At 31.0% G+C, this 17,408-nt stretch overlaps 2 protein-coding genes and 1 long non-coding RNA gene across 15 annotated transcripts; all 3 read left to right on the top strand.

Moving 5' to 3' along the window:
• The first annotated feature begins 1,879 nt into the window (after window positions 1-1,879).
• On the top strand, window positions 1,880-6,493 carry LOC112791624 (double-stranded RNA-binding protein 4). Of its 2 annotated transcripts, none has more exons than XM_025834533.3 (5): window positions 1,880-2,241; window positions 3,215-3,468; window positions 5,065-5,275; window positions 5,362-5,779; window positions 6,100-6,493. In XM_025834533.3, exons 1-5 carry the CDS (start codon window positions 2,109-2,111, stop codon window positions 6,137-6,139), a joined length of 1,056 nt encoding a protein of 351 aa, XP_025690318.1. In that variant the 5' UTR covers window positions 1,880-2,108; the 3' UTR covers window positions 6,140-6,493. The 2 variants fall into 2 exon arrangements, with proteins under 2 accessions (XP_025690318.1, XP_025690317.1); XM_025834532.3 differs by having other exon boundaries at window positions 5,359-5,779.
• A 2,005-nt stretch (window positions 6,494-8,498) lies between these two features.
• Window positions 8,499-12,594, top strand: LOC112791622 (uncharacterized). Of its 11 annotated transcripts, XR_011880368.1 has the most exons (6): window positions 8,502-8,725; window positions 10,158-10,390; window positions 10,831-11,038; window positions 11,189-11,388; window positions 11,523-11,832; window positions 12,261-12,594. It is a non-coding gene; the product is annotated as an uncharacterized lncRNA (long non-coding RNA). The 11 variants fall into 11 exon arrangements; XR_011880363.1 differs by having other exon boundaries at window positions 8,499-8,725; window positions 11,178-11,832; XR_011880364.1 differs by having other exon boundaries at window positions 8,500-8,725; window positions 10,163-10,390; window positions 11,178-11,832.
• Window positions 12,595-14,805: 2,211 nt separating this feature from the next.
• LOC112791621 (putative transcription factor bHLH086) lies at window positions 14,806-16,707 on the top strand. Of its 2 annotated transcripts, none has more exons than XM_072233527.1 (5): window positions 14,806-15,544; window positions 15,674-15,778; window positions 15,895-15,960; window positions 16,039-16,104; window positions 16,210-16,707. In XM_072233527.1, exons 1-5 carry the CDS (start codon window positions 14,933-14,935, stop codon window positions 16,342-16,344), a joined length of 984 nt encoding a protein of 327 aa, XP_072089628.1. In that variant the 5' UTR covers window positions 14,806-14,932; the 3' UTR covers window positions 16,345-16,707. The 2 variants fall into 2 exon arrangements, with proteins under 2 accessions (XP_072089628.1, XP_025690315.1); XM_025834530.2 differs by having other exon boundaries at window positions 14,812-15,544; window positions 15,671-15,778.
• Window positions 16,708-17,408: the final 701 nt, after the last annotated feature.

Raw genomic sequence — 17,408 nt, 5'->3', positions numbered from 1 at the left:
ATTTATAAACTTTTCTGTTATTTTTATAGTAATAAATGTGGCATTATTACTCAATCTCTGAGTCTGTTTCTGAGACATATTCAAAAATATAGTCTAAGTTATCATCAGATTCCTCTAATGGTTCCATGAAACAAGACTTAACAATTTTCTATTTGTTTAGTAAGATCCTTTTTATCCTTCTTTTTTGGACATTCATTTGCATAGTGTCCTTCTTCTTGGCAATACCAACACTTACAATTTTTTTTTATTTGGGCAATAGTTATTTTTTTGTCTTTTGTTTTTATTGTTATTTTTCTTCCTAAAATACTTCTTTTTTCTTCAGTTTGGATAGTATTTTCTTTTTCTAAATTGATATTTTCTTTTTCTTTGAAGGTTTTTATTAAGACCATATTTTTTAGGTATCTCTTCATTATCCTGACAGTAAATTCTAATTATATTTGCAAATCTTTTTTGAGTCGCTTCTTGCATACAACGTTCTTTTATTTCCTCTTTTATTGCAGAGGTTGCTCCACCAAAATTATTTTCAATTGTCCCTCTATTTATTTCTCTTATAAATCTTTCCATTATAAATTCATTAGCAGGATATGGAAGTTTTGTTATATACATCCTAAGATAATGATTTTTATCTTCTTCTTTTAATTTTAATAATGTATTCTATATTCACATATATAAGACTCCACATTACATAAATCATATACCTGAATATTAGCTAAATGGTTTTTTGCTTCTTGATATTCTTTATTATAGACTTCTTGTCTATGATCTATAATATTTTTTCCAAAAAATTCTTTATATAGAATCATCATTATATATAATATCTTATCATAAGCTGTTGTTTTTACTGCTAATTCTTCTATTATTTGGTTTTCTATTGATGTCATATAATCTTTTATAGTTCCTTTAGTATGAAACCCTATGTAATTCCAAATGTCTCTTCCAGATAATTCACTAAGTTTTGGATTGGTAAAGGATTCTAATAAGAAGGAATTTAACCAGTTTTCGAAAATTTCTTTTTCATTCTTTTTACAGTCTAGATCGAGCATTCTATCTCCTTCCATTTCCTGGATTTTAGGAACATATTTTGATGGTATTTTTGTATATTTTGAATCTTTATTTATAAACCCTTTTTTAAAAGCATCATTATCAAAACCTGTTTCCCATTTAAATTGAGATTGATTATCCTTAGATGTTCCAACTTCATTTTTTACTTGTATTGGAATTGCTGGTTCTTCGTCACTAGAATAATCTAGGATGTGTTTTTCATTTTCTATATTTTCAGAATTTACTAATTCTTCTTCTATTTGAAATCCATGTTCCATAATATTATTTTCTTGAGCCATTTTTAATTGTTTAAAAAGCATTGTAACTTCTTCTAATTTTTCTTCAATATTCATAATTTTAGTGGTGGTTTTACTTTTAAATCTGTTATGTTGATTATATTTTGAAATTTTTCTTCTTTGGGATTCTCTTTTTCCTTATTTCTTTGAAATTTTATGGATACTAATATTTCTTCAAGCATGTCTGCTATAGAATTTAATTGTGGGTTAAAGGTATGATAAAGATGTGGTGAATCATCTCCATGGTAACATTTTTTAGAAATTCTGTGTGAAAAATAAGTTTTTTCGGGTTTTTGAAATCCTTCAATAAAACTTATAGTAAAATAAAGATTTTGAGAAAAATCATTTTGTATTGATTTTAAGAATTCAGTGTCATTACAGTTAACACTAGTTAAAATCATTAATTTTTTATCTATTAATTTTGATAACTTAATTATTTCTTTTCTTAAATCTTTTAATTTACTTTTTTCCATTAAGTAACGTTTTTCTTTGTGAAGAGTTACGATTTTAAATAAAAAGTGTGGCTTTAGAATGTGTGGTTTGGATTTTGCCATCTAAGCATATCTTTAAAATTTGATTGTACCCATATTTCTCTTAGGTTAAAGACTCCAAAGTTCAAAGTTCAAACACAGAGGAAATAACAGGGCCATATTAACGAGATGTATAATATACTAGTATTATTAGTTTATAATTCCACTTTGAAAAGTGAAAACCCTATCATCTTCCAAGACACATTCTTTCTCTCTGCTTGCTGTGTGATTCGAGCTTCAGATGGAGATTCCGACCCAGATTCAACTCCCCGAACATATGGCGGCTTCTTCATCTTCGCCTCAACCACCACCACAACCACCCACTTCTTCCTCTCTCGTTCAACATGTGTCTCCATCTTCCTCTCCTCTTCCTCGTAAGTCCCATTTCTCATATTTTTTCGTGGTTTCTGACATGCAAGACGAAAGAGTTATAAGCTTATAATGTTCTCTTTGAAAAGTTTAAAAATCCTTCTTTTCTTAAGAAAAACAATTACCAATTATGTTTCAGCTAGGATTTTTGAGGAATTTATGATTTTTTTAGTTGTAATTTTTAAATAAACTTATATCCTTTTTATGAAAAAATGAACAAGTTGTTTCTATATCCGGGTGCTATGACAATCTGTCTTAGGATCATATGGTGTGTGTTTTGGGGTTGGGGGAATATGAATATTACATATGAATTTGATGTATGAATGATGGATTCCTAACTAGCCCATTTTGCAGTTTCTACTATATTAATTTCCCTTGAAATTTTTCTTTGAATTTGTGTTGTTTGAGATTTATCAAAATGGGCAATGAAGGTTTGTACTTTGTAGCTTTTAGCATTTTTGCCCTTGAAACTGGTAGGTAAGATATTACTTACATACCATGGTTATGAATTTTGTGAGCCGGGGTATATTATTTGACCATTTGGTTCAAGTTAACTGAATTAGATTTAGATTGGAGTGTAAGATCATGAATTGTTTTCGGCAACATCTGTGTTAGCAAAATGCTGTCCAATTCCTGAGCTTTATTATGATTGGTTTCCCTTGAAAGATTTGCCTAAGCTTCATACTTGTGGGTCATTCAGTCAATTATAGATTTAGTCAATTATAGATTTACTTGCAAGTGCTCTGCTTTGGCGTCCCCAATGTAGCTGTTGTATAACCTGGTATTTGGTTGTTTTTTTAATGGTGTCTTCAACATTTAACTTCTAATGGTTAAAGTTTGGTTGACTTTATTGTCTTGAACATAGACAACATCTACTAAGTTGAAAATTTGAAATGTTCAACTGTCTCTTGCGGTCTATATAATGCTTATTATGGTTGCACCAATTTTTTGTTGATTGACTTTTGTTTGGTTCTCTAGAACACTTAAGGCACAAAAATCGCTTACAAGAATTTGCTCAGAGATCAAATATACCACTTCCTGGGTATCAAACGACTAATGAAGGGACTCCACATGCACCAAAGTTTAGGGCAACTGTGTGTGTGGATGGTACAAGCTATACCTCTCAAATGACTTTCTCTCAGAGAAAGGCTGCTGAACAAGATGCGGCGAGGATAGCACTGGAGAGCCTGAATGAAAAGATTAAAGACGATAGATGCCCTCTTGTTTCTGAGGTTTGATGTAACACAATCTTTAATCTTTAATATCAATTTTGTGAACTATTAACTAATTTCAAGCCAAAATAGTTCACTTAATAATGTTATGTTGTTACCTAACTTCCTTTTTTTTTTGCCATGTTTTCTCTTGAGTATTTGTTAGTGCTACTTGATTCAACTTAAATTTTCTGTGTTATGAATTATGAAGGATTATATTTTCTTTTAATATTTGGAATTGGAGCTTATTGGTTCAACTTATTGCTTTGTATTCATTAGTATTACTTTCTTGCACAATGCACATTACCTGTTTGATGAATTGCTTTGTATTATGACTTATTATGTTTTTCTTTAGTATTTGATTTTCGGAGCTTAGTGGTTCAACTTATTGGCATGATTGATGAATCGCTTTATTTTCTTTTCCTGAATATTACGTTTGATGGATTCCTTTGTATTATAAATCCATTATATTTTTGTTTACTATTACTTCCTTGTACGTTACATATTTGATGAATTGCATTGTATTATGAAACATGAATTATTATGTTTTCCTTTAGTATTTGGTATTGGAGCTTATTGGTTCAACTTATTATAGTAATTGATGATTAGTTTTGCTTTCTTTTCTTGCATATTACATGTTTGATGAATTGCTTCGTATTATGAATTCATAATGTTTTTCTTTAGTATTATTTCTTTGCATGTTACATGTTTGATGAATTGCTTTGTATTATGAATTATTATGTTTTCCTTTAATATTTGGTATTGGGGCTTATTGGTTCAACTCATTTTAATTTTTGTACAGTTATTATTAGAAGGAAAAGAATGAATTTTATTAAAGTTGAGTATAAAAAAACTAGATTAAGAAGATAATATTACTACTAAAGAAAGGGCAACAGAAAAGTACTATGTCTAATGACTCTCAAATTGATGAAAGGAATATGAAAAACTTTCGGAAAAAGGAAAGTACTAGCTGATATGACTAATAGAGACTCAAAAAAGAAAAAGTATTTTATTTATATTGGAGAGAATTCAAGAAAAAATTGCAAGAGAAGGAAGTTTGTTGCAAGTACTTCATACCTACACGTAAGTTCAACAATATTGTATTTAATTTTTTTTTTCTCAAACTCAGAATAGCAATCTGTTTTTTTTCTTCTGTTGTTACTATTATTTGTTGTTTTTTCATTTATGATTTTTGACTCTATTGCAATTAATTATTTAAAATGTTTTTTATTATATTCCATCACAGTTAATTTTGGTGAAAATATACCCGTGATATTTCAGGGGCAAAAATACTAGTCATATACAAATTTAGAGACCCTACTATATTTTATATTCTTTTCATGTTTTCCATCACTTTAGACATAGTTGAATAGTAGATTCAATTATGCTATTTGCTTTCCATTTTTGTGACTTGGTTGAAAAAAAACATTGTACAAGTATTGATTTTTTATTTTTGACTAGTGATATATGATATCATAAATAACTATTACTTAGAGGAAAATAAGATGTTAGGGGAATAACATCATTAATAGTTTTCCCTTTATTATAAATGCTCATTAAATATATAATATGTTTTTTTGCGAATCCCTTATACAACTATGTTGATTTTTGTTCCAGAATACTTCGATTTCCAAGTCTATCATGAACGAATATGCCACAAAGCTAAATGTAGAAAGGCCTACTTACAATACTGTTCAGCTAGAAGGGTTGCTTCCTCGCTTTATGTCTTTTGTGATCTTCAATGGTACAAAATACACTAGTGTTATTGGAAAAAACAAAAAAGAGGCCGAGCAGTTAGCAGCACGTGCTGCTATTCTTTCCATTCTTGGTATCATTTTGTTTGTGTAAACATATTTTTAATGTTCTTATTTGGATGTTCCAAGACTAATTAAAGTAAATGATTTTGTGAAGCAGGTGATTCTAGCTCAACAACACTGTATGAGATAATAAGATCAAAATCTAGTTTTTATGGAATAGCAAAACCAAATGAATCCCAAGTTACTAATGGAAGCATCGTCTTACCCATAGGAACTACAGAATATGCTTCTGACTTGCAGGATCATAAAGATAAAGAGGTTCCTATGGCCACTAATAATGGTGAGAAGAGAATTGATGTTGTTCCTGCTTCGTCCAATATGCTTTCATCATCTCAAGAGCTTCAGATGCCCATACATGTACCATGTGTTGAGGGCCCTTGTCCTCCAAAAAGTTCCTCTCTTCAGCCAGGAGGTTCAGAATTGGGTCAGCTGGCTGCTAGTGATGCTTCCAATTCCGGTTCAAAGAGGCGAAAGAACAAGAAGAAGGCAAATAAGAGGGCTCGGTTGGAATCCATGTAAGTATCTTTGTATCTCATTTTTGTCTTTTGCTGCATTTGCTAGATTTTGCTTCAACCAGTTTATACTTCTCCATGTGCATGTAGCTGCAAACTATAACTTATTTATCTTTATGACATGATTGGGGGTATTGGTGGTAGTAGTATAATGAAACTTCTGTATTGGTAAAATTGATGTGTTTAAACTTTGTAACGAGGACGGAAGAATAATTGTTACTACAATGGTTGATACTTATACATAGGCGCATGTTTCATGTGAAAGCTTGGTGCTCAAGAGGGATGTCTAATAATGTGTGTTATTGTGTTGTGAATATGTGCAGGTTACCAAGTGCAGCAGATCCTTGTTCAGTAGCACAATGATAATAAGGGAACGATCAAACTATTCTATGGAGATAAATGTCTAACTTAGTTCTTGGGTAGAATCCTTGTTAGTATTATAAACATGAAGTAGTTTTTTTCTTTTGGAAAAGGCATTCCAACTTGTGTGTATATTTAGTGGAGATACTGATCTTGTATTTTTATTTCTGTCAAACTGAGTTGCAATTAGGTTTGTCATGAGCTCTACTTATTGTATGCAACAACAGATGCTTGGAGGTTGTAATGAATATGATTAGGTTGGCATGATGAGTTAGGTTTAGGTTAAATGATGCTCTACTTAACCATGTTCTTTATCTCAGTGAATGTATTAGTCACTATCATCGGTGTTGTTGAGTACTCTAGTTGTTAGATTTTACTTGGGTTTACTCATCTCTTTAAACACAAAATTTGTAAAAAATCTTTTGTTTCTTTCTTTTTCTTCCCCTTGAAAATGTATTAAATCATATTCTGACCAAGAAGGATATTTCATAAAGCGAAATGTTCTTACAATGTTCGGAGTAAACGTTGAAAATGCTCTCACAAATTTCATTCGTTAGTCAAATTTGTGTTCCAAATTTATCGATCAATCAAATTAGTTTTTAAAATTTTTTGATGTTAATCAAATTCTTCATTACTCAAGTTTTTGTCTAAATTTTGTTATTTTCACTTATTTTTGCGGTTTTTCTTTTGGGCAGATCTAGCTTCAAATTTTCACTAAACACTTTTATTATTTACAATTTTTTTAATAATTTTTGTTTATTTGTTATTTTTGTTAGTTCGTTTAGCGTTCTTATTCCTATATTTTTCACAATTACACTCACTTTAAAAAAAAATTGAACAATATATTTCTCATTTTCTTATATCAGATTGGTATTTTGTACTTTCTGTTCTCTTTCATTTAAATTTTTGTTCTACTCAAGTGTAGGGATTTTAAAAAACTATATTTTTTAAAAAATTGAATTCATTTGTGTATTTTTAATACATTTTTAAATTGAATTTTAAGTTTGTGGAGTTTAAAATGCTATAATAGATTTTTATTTTGGAAAAATTGAATTTATACTTTATATTAATAAGAACTTTTTCTCACCTCCAAAAATAAAATATTTTTTTTTATAAACTAGAGATATTCTATAAAGCTACTTTAGGTTTAAAGGAGATTATATGGTGCTAAAGAGTATATTTATATACTAAATTAATTATTTAAAATTTCAATGCATGATATTATTTAACCTTTTATTATCATAAATATTAAATTATAAGAAATTGGTCCATCAAAATATAAATTATCCAAATAAATCTAACTTTTTTATATATAACTTAGCAAATATATGACTAAAATTTGCCTATATTATAAAGAACACAATACTCATGAGTAGGGGTGTTCAAATTCAAACCGATCCAAATTCTAATCCAATCTAAACCGAAATCGATTAAAACCGCAATAATTCAGATTTAATTGGATTCTATTTTTTGCAAATCGTTGGATTAGATCGGATTTCGAATTTACTTTTCACAACCGATCCAATCAAATTCAAACCGCACAATGTACTATAATATTATTATTTTATTATTATATTTACAATTATGCTTATAACATGTTCAATTTGTTATATATTTTTATATTATCCATGTATTATTATTATTTAATAAATATTTTATGTTCAAAATATTATTTATTTGTTTATTTTAACTAACCTATAATTTTATTTCTATTGTTCTGTTATTGTTGAATTTTTAAGATATTATTGAGATTTGTTACGTTCTTGTTAATTATTTAAAATTTGATGTTGAGACTTGTTATATGTCTTTTTTTTTAATTTACAAAACCGCAAATCCAATCAAATCCAAACCGCTTGAAATTGGATCGGATCAGATCGGATCGGATTTTTTTTAAAATATCATCCAATCCAAACCACATCGCAAGTAAATTAGTGTTCGGATCGAATAAATTTTTTTACTCAAAACCGATCCAAACTGCACCACAAACACCCCTACTCATGAGTTTTGAGCATTTAATAATTGCACTAAATTAATTTTTATTCAAATAAGTCCCACTTTATATTATACTAAAGATTTTGATAAATTAGTCTTCATGGTCATTTTATAAAGCTATTAACAATCTCATTTTGTTTTGTTAATTCTCATTCATCTACTATTCTACTAATATAGACGAATCACGAAATAATAATTTGAAACTGATCTAATAATTGAAATTTGTTGGTACAGGCAAAAGCCTTTATCTTAAATTATTGATAAAATATATACTAGAATATAAATATACATTAAAATTAAATTAAATAATACATAAATATATTAATAATTAATTTTAGTATATAAATAATATTTTTAAAAAATTAAATTACACACAATAAATTACAGAAGAAAAAGAAAACTCTAAAATTGCGCTTCCAGCTGCCACCTTCCCTCTGCCCCTGAGATTCGAGCTTCACTCACTGAGTCACTGACTCGTTTGATGGCGCCCCCGACCGAAATCAAAGCTGCTGGCTCCAACGTGGCGGTGCCTTCTGCATCATCGTCTCAACCGTTGCGGCCGCCACAACCTTCATCTGCCTCTTCCTCCTCCTCATTGTAAGTCTTCTCTCCACACCCAATTTCTCTGCTATTGGTTGTTTGCTCAGAACCACGAGAAGGAAAGTTCGGATATTTTATTTTTCAAAAATCTAAAAATCTTTTTCCCCCTCCCTCTAGTGTCTCAGTTTGTGGGCTTTTGAGGGATATATGATTCGGTTGTTAAATAGAATTGGTATCTTCCAATGAAAATTGAATGGCATTCCGTTATTTTAGGGAGACAATAAACTATTTGTACAATGTGTGAAATGAGCTATTAAGTTACAAAATGAACATTCTCTATACTATCTAGAATAACCATCCGAGTACTAGGGATAATAAACATCTTCCCAAAAGATTAAACTAATTTTGGAGTTCACCAAAGATCAAACTCTTGACCTTTCGGATCTAGCGCTCTAATACCATGTCATGATACCACTCATCCTAAAAGCTTCAGCTAATAAGAAAAAGTAACACTAATAGTTATATCTCTAATACTTCATAAACCTCCATTGTCCACATTGTACAAATATTCCATTGGTTCCTCATATTTTCCCTATTTAAATATACCAGCTTTGGACAAGGTATTTCTAGCAAGTGCTGTGACATCAGCTAGTACGACCCTCTCATGCGTGTTTTGGTATTGGGTGGAAATTTATATGATATTGATCGATGAATGATGAATTCCCAACTTACTTACCCAACTTTGCAGTTTATAGAATATCAATTTTCATTTAGAATTACCGTGTCGTTGAGGTTCATGAAAATGCCCATCTTAAAGTTTACAGCATTGATCATTTCATGAAAATAGTATTTATGTTAACTGATTATAAATTTCTATTCTTTAGTGTTCCTATAGCTATTTGAGTATTGGACAGTACATTTTGAATGTAGTAAGCTAAGTCTGTTAGATATTGGTAGATAAGGCATTTGTTGACTTTTAAAAACTAACAAACTATGGTTGTGAAATTTGCGGATGGTGCCATATTCTTTAAGCCATTTGGTTCAACGTAACTGAATTAGATCAGAGTGTCAGATCATGAATCTTTCCTGGAAAAATCTAGGTTAGTGAATGTGGTCCAATTCAACCAACTAAAGTCCATGAGATTTATTATGATTGGTTCCAGATGAAAACATTGTTAAGGCTTCATATTTGTGTGTCATTCAACCAACAATATAGATGTAATGACTTGTGATTGATCCTTTTCAAGAGGGCTTAGGTTGGTATTTAACTTTTCTAGAGTGTCTTCAAAAGTTATCTTATTGGTTATTAAAAAATTTTGCAGACTCCCAAATAACTTAAATTTAAACGACATCCTCTAATTAGAAAATATTATCTGTTCAGTAGTCTCCTGTGGTCTACTTTATATTCACTATGATCACAAGCACTAATTTGAGATTTAGCATGTAGACAGGTATCTAATTTGTCAATTGATTTTCTCATGTTTCCCAGTGCAGTTATTAAACATAGTTCTTCCAGAGTATGAAACAACTCGTGATAGATCTTCAGAAGTTGCAATGTATAGGTCAGCTGTGCTGGTGGATGGAATAAGTTTTACGTCTGAGATCACTTATTCACTTTATCCACTCGAAAGGCTGCTGAACAAGATATTACCAGAGTTGCTTTTGAGAACCTATCTAAGAAAGTTAAAGATCGTGGATGTGCTCTTGTTTGTGAGGTTTGATGTAATATACTTTTAAATATCAATTTTTTGAATTGATATACAGACCAAATATATCAATCATGTTAGCTGACTTTCTATGTTCTATTACAATGTTTTCTTTTGAATATTTGTTAGTTTTACAACTTCGGAGATCTTATTCTATTTTACCTTTTAGGGTTTATTTACTACCACTTTTAGATTTGGTACAGTTATGTTATGCACTTTTAGTGAGTCAAATATTTATCATTTTGTTGGGCCTGTCCAAAAACTAACATTATACTAGTATTGACTGTTTACTATTTGATATCATTATAAGTCATCACTAATAGAAAAACAAGATGAGGGAGAAATATCATCATTGTTAGTGCTTCAGTATCTTCTTAGCTTGGTCATGAATTATCATTAGGTATATTATATTTCTTTCTAGAACCCTTATATTAGTGCTGCTTGTGTTTCTTCCAGAATACTGCATTTGCCAAGTCTGCTTTGGATGAATATGCTGCAAAACTGAATACAAGACCTACTTATAACACTGTTAAGCTAGAAGGGCCACCTCCTTGTTTTGAATGTTCTGTGATCTTTGATGGCACACAATACACGGGGGATACTGCTAAAGACAAAAGCGAGGCTTAGCAGTTAGCAGCACGTGCCGTTCTTCTTTCAATTCTAGGTATGTTTTTGTTTGTGCCTTATACAAATTTTTAGAAGTTCTTATTTGGATGCGCAGTGGTTAATTAAAGTAAACAGTTCTTTGCAACAAGTGGTGCTAATGCAGCAACACTTTATGGGATGATAAAAACCCTATCTAGAATTTATGCAGTACGTGAAGGAAACAACATCCAATGTGTTGACACTTGCTCTGTATCATCCACAGCAACTATAGGACATGCTTCTAATATGCAGGATCATAAGGATAATATAGTTGCAACTACAGTACACACTTCTGATCTACAGGATCATAAAGATAAGAAAGCTGGAACTAAAAGACGTGCTTCTGTTCGGCTGGCCAATAAAAATAAGGTAGTTGCAACTACAAGACATGCTTCTGATCCGCAAAATCATAAAGCTAAGGAAGTTACAACTTAAGTACACACTTCTGATCCACAGAATCATAAAAATAAGTTGGAACTATTACACACGCTTTTGTTCCGCAGGACAATAAAGATATAGTTGCAACTACAGGACTTGCTTCTGATCAGAACCATAAAAGATAAGGAAGTTTCTACTTCAGGACATGCATTTAATCCACGGGACCATAAAAGTAAGGATAACAATAAAAAGAGAATTAAACCTGCTTCTTCCAAAATGTTTTCCTCATTTCAGAAACCTGAAGGTGAACCATCTCTCGAGGCCATCAAGCTTCTGAAGCTCTTTCTTCAACCAGGATGTCCAAAATGACGGACTTGGCAAGATACTGGTAATGGTTCCAATTCAGAAAAGAGGCAAAAGACTGCTGGAATCTCCGTAAGTTTCTTCATATCATTTTTGTTTTTGGCTTCATTTACCATATTTTTCTTCAGCTGTGCTTCATAGTTTTCCGTGTCCATGTAGCTTTAGCTATAAACAATAACTTTTATTCCAGACATGATTCCAGTGTCATAATTTACACACATCCACATTGCGTAGCAAGATTGTCTAGATAGATCTTAATGCTTTGTCAGTTTCATGCAAATTTTGTCCTCCCCACCCCCGATATACATATAAGTATCAAACTTGTTCATCCATGCTTTAAACGAGCCATCTGAAACTATATACTTTGTTTCAAGGAGGGAAGAATTACTTGTTTCAATGGTTGATACTTGTTACTGGTTGCATTGCATTCTGTTTCAAAGCTTATTGTTCTGGAGGTGTGTCTTACATTTCTTTGGATGTTCTGTTGCGAGTATTTGCAGGCTACCGATGCAGCTGTTCATTGTTCTGCAGCACGACGATGATTTGAACGAGGCAATCAAACTATTATGTTGGATTGAAGATCTAGTCCTCTCTGTACAAAACCTTTGTACTATGAAAAAAAGTATTTAGTTTTTGTTTAGTTTGTATTTATTGGCGTCAAGCTGAGTAGCAATTGATAATGTTATAGTTAAATCGCTGATTATGTTCATTTTGGAAAAGATGATTGCTTATCTTTCTTAAGGAATACACTTTAATTATAAGTACATTTGAAGTTAAAATAAATTAGTAAGCATTCATGATCACATCAATATATGGAAGGATGATTTAGAAAGATTTCATCATCTATTGCTGCTTTGAAATTAAGTACAAATATAACTTATAAATAAATTAGCCATCTGTATTCAAACAACATTGGAAGTCTATTAAGAGAACAAACCAGTTGGCAAATGCATACATAATGTTATCATGGATTTGGAAGATAAGAATGTGAAGGGTCATGTAATGGATCTTAGAACATTGTGAGAAGAACTTGGTTAGACAGTTTCCTTGAGACAAGGAGAAGGAATTTCTCCTTTTTCCAATGCCAGCTCTTGAATTTTCCCCCTTGGAGCAAAACATGTGGATTACGATCTTCATTGGGTCTACAAAAAGATTATACTTAACTGTCTTTCATCAACATTCAGAACTCCTGCCCCCAAGGGAAGAAAAAAAAAGGGGATGAAGTTTAAAAAAAATCCAAAAACAATGATGAAGGAATGAAATTTACGGGTTGACCGTTTCAAATTTTTTTTTTTTTTGGGTTTTAAAATCCAATTTGATGGAATCTGTCCAAGTGAACGGCGATTACTTCCGTCTCTTTTCTTTTGTTCTTGACCAGCGGTAAATGGTGACTAAGTAATTGAAGCTTAAACTTCGTTTTTTTTTTGGTCTTAACTTCGTTTTAAACTATGGTTCACATGGTTAACATCCCCTGGTTGAGTTTACTTCAGTTTTCTTTTCTCACGGTATCCTTAGTCCGGCAAATTAAGAATTAATTCATTACGGATTTGAGCTCCATTCAAGAGTTTATTGCTGGCCAATGAGTTACTGTATGCACAAGGCAAGATTCAAACCATCGATACTTGTTTAAACAAACTAATAAACTAACTACTAGATCAACCCAAATTGGTTGAGTTTACTTCAGTTAACTCGCTTGCTTTGTTATATGCAAATTATGGTTTGTTGCTCTGAACTTAGCGCTAATGATAGAATAATAATTTTGTTTTAGCTCACTTGTCTTAAGTAAATTTTTGAAGTTTGAATTTTATCTTGTGTGTGCAATTAAAAATAATTATTTGAGTGAAGATCAACAGATATTTTAAAATCCAATCCAATCATGTTAGGTATACACTAAAATCAGCCAATATAAAATATGTTAGAATACAAAATATATATTAAAAATGAGTTAAATATATATATACACCGTGGTTGATTTCAGTAATTAATTTTAGTGTACAAATAATATTTTTGAATACAATAAAAACTATGACTTACTTAACATGTTAACGTGGGTTAAAATTCAATTTGCATCTTCAAATCATAGTTTGAAGGATGGTAACAAAATCTAAAGACGCTATGAATATATGCTGAGTTCTCTATGTTAATTTTTGGTTTTTTGCCTCCTCAAAACTTTTTACCTTGTATATGGGGTTGCTGAATTTTTATAAATTAGAATCTGTGTGACGCGTATTAAGATATTAGCTATCATTCTGTGAGTAAATTGTGTTTAGGAATCGTATTTTCAGAATTTTGTCCACTGAATCTAACATATCTTGAAAGAGATTTTTGTTTGAAGCTGTTAAATGTTTACGAATTTCACTTACATTTGTTTGAAATATAAATAAATATAGAGAGTTTTAATTTTTTTTTACTAAGAACTTCAATTTTCTCCTCTTTCTATCTTAGTTCAAAATAAATTTATATTCATGATTTAATATTTAAAACTAATAAATATTTAACTCGCTTTAATACTATCTAATTTTACAACACATACAATATAATTCAGAAAGTAACATAAAACCGTCATGATAATCAATGTTGTTACTTGTTAGCCTTTTCAACAAGAACTAGTGGATACAGTTACACACAGAAACAGAATGTTAATCAACAAATAGCAATAAAATATGATTAAGTGAGTGAAAGGAAGCATAGAAGAAGCTACATGAAGTAGCTCTCCAGCTTCTTCATCACATAGAGACGTGTGGGTTATGCATAGGATCCGGCGATCCTTATGCTGATTATTTCCCATGCATTTTTTTAATCTATTTTCTACTTGCAATGCATTAACTACTGCCAGCTAACAATCCCAATACAAACATGGATTAAACTAACACCAAGGAATTGAGGGCCTCAATTAAATTTTATTTTTTGTTAGGTCGTTAAAAATTTCTATTATATTAATAACTAATTTTCACTACTTAAACCCTATGACTTTAAAATCACATAAAGTCAACTGTAAATTTGTGGATGTATGCCCTTGACAAACTTTTCATGCAAAATAAGTAAGTAATTATTAGAAGGTGGGTTTGAATATTTGACATTACAAATAGGCCTTCCCTTTCTTGTTGTCACCCTCATTACTAAAACAGCCTTAGTTAGTTGCTTTTGCAATTTATTATCGTTAGACTCTCTAATGGCACTGGCCAGAGACCAAATTCCTCATGATTCAAGCATGGGAAGCAAGGTTCAAAGTTGTGTTTTCAATGAAAATAATGAGTACCACAAATCAGTGCTAGAAGAGGAAGATGGCTCACAAAGCACCAATGGGTTCAGCAATGATTCAGCTATAACCCATTCTCCTCCTCTATGTGGCAATGCCTATGCTTATAAGGCCACAAACTATCAACTTGAGGAGGAACAACAATCTCTGATTGATTTCAAAGGTAGTTGCTACAACACTTTAACACAAGTAGCTAGTGAATCTTTGCTTAACTTTGAGCAGAACAGAATGGTCCCTGGCAACAGCTACATGAAAGATGACACTAATGTTTGGGACAACAATCTGCATCATCAATGGAGTCAGATTAGTCCAAGAAGCACTTCAGAGCTGCGACCGGTGCAGGATTCAAGTTGCTTCCAGTCTTCTAGTAGTAGCTACAGCACCATAGTCAACAGTGCAAAAGAGAAGCAATTACATGGTGAGAGTTCATCATATGGTTGGTTCTATTCTCAACAAACTATACCTGCTCATAGCATCCAGGACCCTGCAGTTCAAGAACCAATATCCAAAAAGCGCATTTCAATGGTATTAATTGTTGCTTTTTTAAGGCCTCTTAGTTAGTTTCTGTTTTTCATTTTCAGAACTAGTTTTTACAGAAACTTTGTGAAATTTGAATGGAGATTGAGATCAGTTTTTGTGTTTAATTTGCAGCAGGCTGAGAAAATGAAAGCTGCCAAGAAGCAATGCACAGATGAGAGTAAAATGCCAAAATCCAACAAGTTAGGAGCATCCAAGGATCCTCAAAGTGTTGCTGCTAAGGTTTGCTTCAATCTTAAGTCAATTTATTTTAGTTAGATACAATTTTGATTGCAAATTAAGCAAGGATTAAAATATGATGAGATTCAATGTTGATTATTAGAATGTTTGTCTCACAGAATAGAAGAGAGAGGATAAGTGAGCGGCTCAAGATACTACAAGAACTAGTTCCCAATGGCTCCAAAGTAGGGATTTTCTTCTTCTTATTTAGCAGTAACTTTACATATTATTCATTATTCTAACTCTAGAAGTGAATTAATCAGGTTGATTTGGTTACAATGCTGGAGAAAGCAATTAGCTATGTGAAGTTTCTTCAGCTTCAAGTGAAGGTGAGACTTATAGTTTCTTAATACATGAATTCTTAAGTGCTATATATGAACTGAAATAGGAATTGACATGTTTAATTTTCTGTGTTATTATTGTTGATGGTGAAGGTGTTGGCAGCTGATGAATTTTGGCCTGTTCAAGGTGGAAAAGCTCCTGATATCTCTCAAGTAAAAGAAGCCATTGATGCAATTCTTTCATCCCAAAGATCAGAGAAACAAGTTCAGCAACCTCAAAGTAGATGATGATGATGATCATCATCATGGATATTCTATGAATACTATAGTGTCATAATTAAATAATTGAAGAACAACTTTAGCAGAAGAGCAAGAGAAGCCTTGCTCTGATGAGAGTTGGTCGTTCTGAAGGGCATTTTAGAAATTCAGAATGCATCATCGTGACCATTAAGAATATGTTAATTAACTTATAAATCAATCTTTAATATTTAATTAGCTTCCAAGTTGAACATTATATTTATTGCGCTTTTTTTTAAGCAGTGTATGCTACTGGCATGGGGCTGCTAATAACTTAACATGCCCAACATCATATATTATCTGTATGACAACCTTGTACTTTTATAATTATCTCTATTAATTAATTAGCGGTGATGAATGATCAAAGTATGTTCTGATATTATTAGATCTAAAGAATATAAGTATTCCTACCTTCTCCATTTTCCGTTATATATATGTAGTAAATTAAATTACCTTTTATTATGTTGTAAATGTTATAATTACCACGAAATTAAATGGAAAAGAAGAGATCAAGATGCTAATAATATAAAGTAATACTATACATTTAAGTTTTTTATGAACTAAATCTAATTAAGTTAAATAATAAAATTTTAATAATGTTAGAAAGACAAAAAAAAACAGTCAAAAGTTACTTTATTTAGTATTTATTAATTGACGCAATAATTAATATTGGTTAATATTAGACTAATTTAATTAAACTTAATTAATAAAAATATTTGGATGTGTAACATTATTTAATAATATATTATATGCATTTTGTCTCAAATGTCAAAATAATAATCCTGCTTGCTATTTGCTGGCAATTATTAGTGAAAGTGAAAGATATAAAATTGTACACTGTTCTTTGACTTTTCTCTCCGTTGACCATATCTGCATGAGCTGTTACAAAATGTAGTAGCAATGGTAGTAGGGTGTAAGACATTAATTTTGTCTTTGAAGTTTTAGTTGTATTTTTTTGTCTTTGAAATTAAGTATATTGGTCTCTTAATCAATTTTCAACAGTAATTCAATAAATTGAATAATAAATTGACACTATTTTATCACGTTAGACAATA

This window comes from Arachis hypogaea, chromosome 3 (assembly GCF_003086295.3).
Source record: "Arachis hypogaea cultivar Tifrunner chromosome 3, arahy.Tifrunner.gnm2.J5K5, whole genome shotgun sequence".
Taxonomy (NCBI): Eukaryota; Viridiplantae; Streptophyta; class Magnoliopsida; order Fabales; family Fabaceae; genus Arachis; species Arachis hypogaea.
Note: the sequence above shows the minus strand (reverse complement) of the source record. Positions and strands in the feature narration are given on the sequence as shown.

Coding starts and splice junctions, on each gene's coding strand:
- LOC112791624 (XM_025834532.3), top strand. CDS start 2,109: ATGGAGATTCCGACCCAGATTCAACTCCCCGAACATATGGCGGCTTCT. Junction 3,469..5,064: donor GATGCCCTCTTGTTTCTGAG/GTTTGATGTAAC, acceptor TTTTTGTTCCAG/AATACTTCGATTTCCAAGTC. Junction 5,276..5,358: donor TGCTATTCTTTCCATTCTTG/GTATCATTTTGT, acceptor GATTTTGTGAAG/CAGGTGATTCTAGCTCAACA.
- LOC112791621 (XM_025834530.2), top strand. CDS start 14,933: ATGGCACTGGCCAGAGACCAAATTCCTCATGATTCAAGCATGGGAAGC. Junction 15,779..15,894: donor CTCAAAGTGTTGCTGCTAAG/GTTTGCTTCAAT, acceptor TTTGTCTCACAG/AATAGAAGAGAGAGGATAAG. Junction 16,105..16,209: donor TTCTTCAGCTTCAAGTGAAG/GTGAGACTTATA, acceptor TTGATGGTGAAG/GTGTTGGCAGCTGATGAATT.